The 5,747-nt window shown below is 55.2% G+C and overlaps 1 protein-coding gene across 1 annotated transcript; it reads left to right on the top strand.

The window, feature by feature from the left end:
- Positions 1-442: 442 nt before the first annotated feature.
- On the top strand, positions 443-4,562 carry LOC141315341 (uncharacterized). The gene is made up of 2 exons (XM_073832675.1): positions 443-1,889; positions 1,981-4,562. The coding sequence occupies exons 1-2, from the start codon at positions 443-445 to the stop codon at positions 4,203-4,205; spliced, it is 3,672 nt and encodes a 1,223-aa protein (XP_073688776.1). The 3' UTR covers positions 4,206-4,562.
- The last annotated feature ends 1,185 nt before the right edge of the window (positions 4,563-5,747 follow it).

Here is a 5,747-nt window from a genome sequence, read left to right as displayed (position 1 = left end):
CAAAATAGGTTTTATTCATGCACAGATTGCAAATTTAAAGTTGGACAGAGATTCAGCTTGCATTGCCTGAACCAACTTTGTTCTGCGCTGAAACGCTGTTCTCTTTCATAGGTTCACTCAACGCTGCGTAGAAGCTTACGCATTGGGAAACACCCCTGGTGTGACGATTGTCTGAAGCCCTATAGAATCACGCCAATTCATTGGCTGATGGCGCGAAGCTCCACCTCACGCAATACGTGACCTACCTAGATAGCGCGCGCGCCATCTTATTCCTCAGATTTTACTCTCTTCAGAAGCGTTCGCTTCTCTTGGTTTTTCTGTAAGCCCAATTCGACGATTTCGTGAATTATATTCACTTCAGCGACCGCATTAGTGGAAATACTTCTCCTAGCGGTGAGTGAATATGGATTTTCGCCGTTGCCATCCTCCGTGCTCTCGCCTCATGTCGAGTGATGATCAGCATGGTAAGTGCGTCAAGTGCATGGGCCTTGCCCATGCGCGCGACGCTTTGTATGGCAATTCTTCATGCAAATGCTGCGAGAATTTTACTTTAAAAACCTTGCGCGCTAGACTCGCGGTTTTTGGAGATGAATCCGCGGCTTCCTCCCGCCGTGCAGCTCCGGAGGCCTCCTCCCTCCGTGAAGCCGCGGCCTGGAGTTCTGATGTGGAGCTCGAGGCGATGGAGAGCGAGCAGTTTTCACTTTCTTTCCCTCCTTCGCCCGAGCGCCGTCGCGCGGTTTCTCCGGTTGTATTTTCTCGCGGCTGTCTTGCACCAAGCCCGGAGGCGCGAGATTTCGTTTCCTTTGGTTTGGAAGACGTTTTATTTACCGCGGCTTCCGACTCTGAGGACTTCGGATCCGCGGCGCCCGACGTTCTCCCGCCTAGCGGCCAGGAGGCGCGGCCTTCCCCAGCCTATTCTGAGCTGGTTGATGTTTTGACGCGAGCTACGGAGAAATTAAGCTTAGATTGGCCGGATGAACCTCGTGAATCCCAGTCATCTAAGCTTGATGAGCGCTTTCTCTGTAGCTCTGGGGCGCGTCCGGCGAGACGTAAGCTGCCTTTTTTTCCTGACCTGCATCACGAGATTTCCAGGTCATGGAAGCAGCCCTTTTCTTCACGTCTCACTAACGCGGCGGCCGCTGACTTCACCAACCTTGTCGGTTCTGTGGAGCAGGGTTATGCTGCAGTCCCCGCTGTTGAAGACACGTTGGCTGCGCATCTCTCGCCTAACTCCGCCCCCTCTTGGAAGTCCCGCCCTCTCCTCCCCTCTAAGCCATGTAGGACCACTTCCGCTTTAATCGGGAAGTCCTACATGGCGGCGGGCCAGGCGGGCGCAGCTCTTCACACCATGGCCATTCTTCAGGCCTATCAGGCAGAGGTGTTGAAGGAAATGGACGAAGGTGACGGTTTGACTCCCGAGGCGGTTAAAGAGCTTCGCAGAGCTACCGACCTAGCTCTTCGTGCTACTAAGCACACAGCCCGTGCGGTTGGACGCAATATGGCGGGCTTAGTGGCAGCTGAGCGCCATTTGTGGCTTAATCTCACGGAGATTAGGGAAAAAGAAAAGGTTTTCCTTCTCGATGCCCCTATCTCTAGCTCTGGCTTATTCGGCGACGCGGTTTCCACCGTCGTGGATAAGTTCAGGGCGGCTAAGACGCAGTCAGCTGCGTTTAAGCAGTTCATGCCACGGCGTTCGCGCGAGTCGGCTAGCGCTTCATCCTCCAGGGAACGTCCGGCCCCGGGGAAGGAGCCAGTTGGTAGAGCTAGTGACGCGGCGCATCCCCCACCATACACGGTCTGGGGAGCCCGTGGTCGCCCTATGTCTCGCCAGCGCCCTCGCAAGCGGATTGATCTAAAGCACCCTGGGAAGCCTCCCGCGGCTTCCTCGGGTCGCTCCTGATGTGTGTGGCAGAAAGAGGAGAGCTTCCCCCGTCCTGTCGGATCGCGACAGACCGCTGAAGCGTATCTGTCCGTCCCCAGTACGCTCTCCTCCACCAACTGCGCAGTCCTTGCCGCTTCGTGCGCTTCAAGGTCAGCAGGCCATTCCTCCTGTGTGGCGGTCGTTGAAGGTAGGAGACACCTCCGGTTTTCTCCCCTCAGGGCCGCTGCAAGCTGCAGGCATTGTTCGCGCGGTGAGGGACGCCCAGAGCTTTCCCCCCGCACCGACTTTCCCTGCCCTTCCCATTGTGGCTTCATCAAGCCACGTCCCCGCGTTAGAGGACGCTATGCGCTCTCCTCAGCCGCGGCTGGCCGCATGTCCTCCCCTTCTAAGGGACGCCCACAGCGGGGACCCAGAACTGGTATCCCCCTTGGACTGCCCCGCTCTGCTACCCCTATCAACATTCCTTGGAGCATGGCAGGATCTGCCAGGAGTGTCACCCTGGGTTCTTCGAACAATCCAGTTTGGTTATACGCTCCAGTTTGCTCGCAACCCTCCCCGTTTCAATGGGGTCCTTCTTACTGCAGTGAACAGCGCAGACGAGGCTTCTGTCCTGCAACAGGAAGTTTCCTCCCTTCTGCTCAAGGGGGCAATAGAGGAGGTTCCCTCTTCGGAACTAAACCTAGGCTTTTTCAGCCGATATTTTTTAGTACCGAAAAGAGATGGAGGCCTGCGTCCCATTTTGGATCTACGCAGACTCAATTATTCTCTTTACAGAGGGAAGTTCAGAATGTTGACGCTCAAGAGCATTCTTTCCCAGGTCCAGGAAGGGGACTGGTTTGTCACTGTAGACTTGAAGGATGCTTACTTCCACATCCAGGTTGTCAGGAGACACAGGAAGTTCCTAAGGTTTGCCTTTGGGGGAAAGGCGTATCAATACAAGGTCCTCCCTTTCGGTCTAGCTTTGGCCCCGAGGACATTCACCAAGTGCATGGATGCCGCTCTGGCCCCGCTGAGGCTCCAGGGGATCCGAATCCTCAATTACTTGGACGACTGGCTCATCCTGGCCAACTCCAAAGAGCAGGTGAGCTGTCACAGAGACTTTCTTCTTCTCCACCTTCGCGCTCTAGGTCTCAGGTTGAACGACAAGAAGAGCGTGCTTACTCCTTCTCAACAGACCACGTTTTTGGGAGTGTGTCTGGACTCTACTGCGATGCGGGCCCGTTTGGCTCCCGCTCGAGTAGAGAGCATCAAATCGTGCACGGCCCGCTTCGGGCCAGGCCGTCACGTGTCAGTAGGTCTATGCCGCAGGGTCCTAGGCCTGTTAGCAGCGGCCTCCCCAGTCCTTCCCTTGGGACTGCTCCACATGAGGCCGTTCCTATGGTGGATGAAGTCAGTGGGGATACGCCCATCCTGGCCGTCTCTCCGTCTTCTGAGGGTGTCTGGCGCTTGTCTCCGCGCCCTCTCAGTGTGGCGAGACCCCATCTTCCTCCAGACAGGAGTGAGTATGGGAGTAGTATGCCGTCGCCAGATGATCTCGACGGATGCCTCCCTTTCAGGTTGGGGCGCGGTCTTCGAGGGCAGACCGGCTTGGGGTCTGTGGACGGGCAAGTGCCTCACTTGGCACATAAACTGTCTGGAACTCAGAGCAGTTTTTCTGGCTCTCGTTCATTTTCTTCCGTTCCTGTCGCACTCTCATGTCATCGTCAGGACGGACAATATGGCAGTGGTGTCACACATCAACCGCCAGGGAGGTTCTCGGTCGCGCACCCTGGACAGGCATGCGCGCCATCTCCTCCTTTGGGCTCAGGACAAATTTCTGTCCCTGAGAGCGGTTCATGTTCCGGGGGTCCTGAACCTGGCAGCGGATTTTCTGTCGAGACAGAAAATCAGGTCAGGGGAATGGATGCTGAGCCGCCGGACGGTGGCTCAGATTTGGGAGCGTTTCGGCGCGGCAGAGGTGGACCTCTTTGCGTCTCAGGAGTCGTCCCAGTGCCCCCTTTGGTTCTCCCTTTCTCATCCTGCCCCTCTGGGGATCGATGCGCTAGCGCATCCCTGGCCGGACAGGAAGCTTTATGCCTTCCCTCCTGTCAAGCTCATCCCTGCGGTCTTGGGCAGAGTGAGGACGTGCGGCGCACGTCTCCTCCTAGTGGCCCCGTTCTGGCCGTCCCAGACGTGGTTCTCGGAGTTGATCTCCCTACTGGAGGGCGAACCGTGGGAGATTCCAATCAGGAAGGATCTGCTGAGTCAGCTCCACTGCAAAATTTGGCACCCTCGTCCAGAGATCTGGAAGTTGTGGGTGTGGCCGATCAGGGGCTGCCAGTAGACGTGAGTCTCTCGGATGGAGTCCGAGAGACTATTAGTAGCGCTAGGGCCCTTTCTACTAGGAGGCTTTATTCCTCCAAATGGAAGGTTTTTGAGTCGTGGTGTTTGGCTCATTCTGTAGACCCAGTTAACTGCCCGGTCGGTTCAGTGCTGGAGTTTCTGCAGGAAAAGCTCTCAGCTGGAGCGGCCGCTACCACTTTGAGGGTTTATGTGGCGGCTATTGCGGCCCGGAGGGATTCTGACGATGTCCCGTTGGGTAGACACCGTCTGGTCTCCTCCTTTATGCGTGGAGTTAAGCGCTTGAGGCCAGTTCGTCCTCCTAGTTTCCCTTCTTGGGACCTTTCTGTTGTCCTGAAGGGGCTAGTTGAGCCCCCCTTTGAACCTTTAGAGTCGGCTCCAGAGAGGATTCTGACATTAAAGGTTACTTTGCTATTAGCGTTGTCCTCTTTAAAGCGTGTCGGGGATTTGCAGGCCCTCTGTGTAGATGAGTCCTGTATTGAGTTTGCACCCGGTCTAGTCAAGGCTATCCTTAGGCCTAGTCCCCAAAGTGCTCTCCACGTCTTTCCGTTCGCAAGTGGTAGTACTGCAGGCTTTTTCTCCCTCTTCTTTGAGTGAGGACAGCAGTCTTCATTTACTCTGTCCTGTCAGGGCGCTGAAGGCGTATGTGGACCGCTCTAGTCAGTGGCGTAAGTCTCAGCAGCTGCTGGTGTGTTTTGGGGCAGGCCGCAGAGGGCTAGCCGCCTCAAAACACACAATATCCCATTGGGTTAGGGATGCGATTTCTATGGCCTATGAGGTGCGCGGGTTGCCTTCACCTCTGGACATTAGAGCTCATTCTACCAGGGGAGTGGCTTCCTCCCTGGCTTTGTTTCGAGGAGTTCCTCTGGAGGATATCTGTATGGCGGCAGGTTGGTCCTCTCCCCATACTTTTGTCAGGTTTTATAACCTGGATGTTAGCACAGCTCCTGGCTCCCGGGTTCTTTCCGCTTGAGCCAGCTGTGTTAGGGTTATGGCCTTGTTAGGGTCTATCTTTGGCAGCGTGTTAGCTTGGCGTGTTTGGTATACCGTTCCCAATGCGTAAGCTTCTACGCAGCGTTGAGTGAACCTATGAAAGAGAACGTCTCGGGTTACTTGTGTAACCCATGTTCTCTGAGTAGGGAACGAGACGCTGCGTATGCTGCCAAGCTCCCCACGCTCTTCCGGCTTCCTCGATAGGAAAATCTGAGGAATAAGATGGCGCGCGCGCTATCTAGGTAGGTCACGTATTGCGTGAGGTGGAGCTTCGCGCCATCAGCCAATGAATTGGCGTGATTCTATAGGGCTTCAGACAATCGTCACACCAGGGGTGTTTCCCAATGCGTAAGCTTCTACGCAGCGTCTCGTTCCCTACTCAGAGAACATGGGTTACACAAGTAACCCGAGACGTTTTCTGACATTTCAGGGTCTAACTTCAAAAATCATGCAAAACACTTCTAACACCTTCAGATATGTTTCTCTGTGTTGCAAAATAGGTTTTATTCATGCACAGACTGCAAAGTTAAAG

The sequence above is a fragment of the Garra rufa genome, unplaced genomic scaffold (genome assembly GCF_049309525.1).
Source record: "Garra rufa unplaced genomic scaffold, GarRuf1.0 hap1_unplaced_016, whole genome shotgun sequence".
NCBI classification, from domain to species: Eukaryota; Metazoa; Chordata; class Actinopteri; order Cypriniformes; family Cyprinidae; genus Garra; species Garra rufa.
This window is presented reverse-complemented; position numbering and strand designations above follow the sequence as displayed.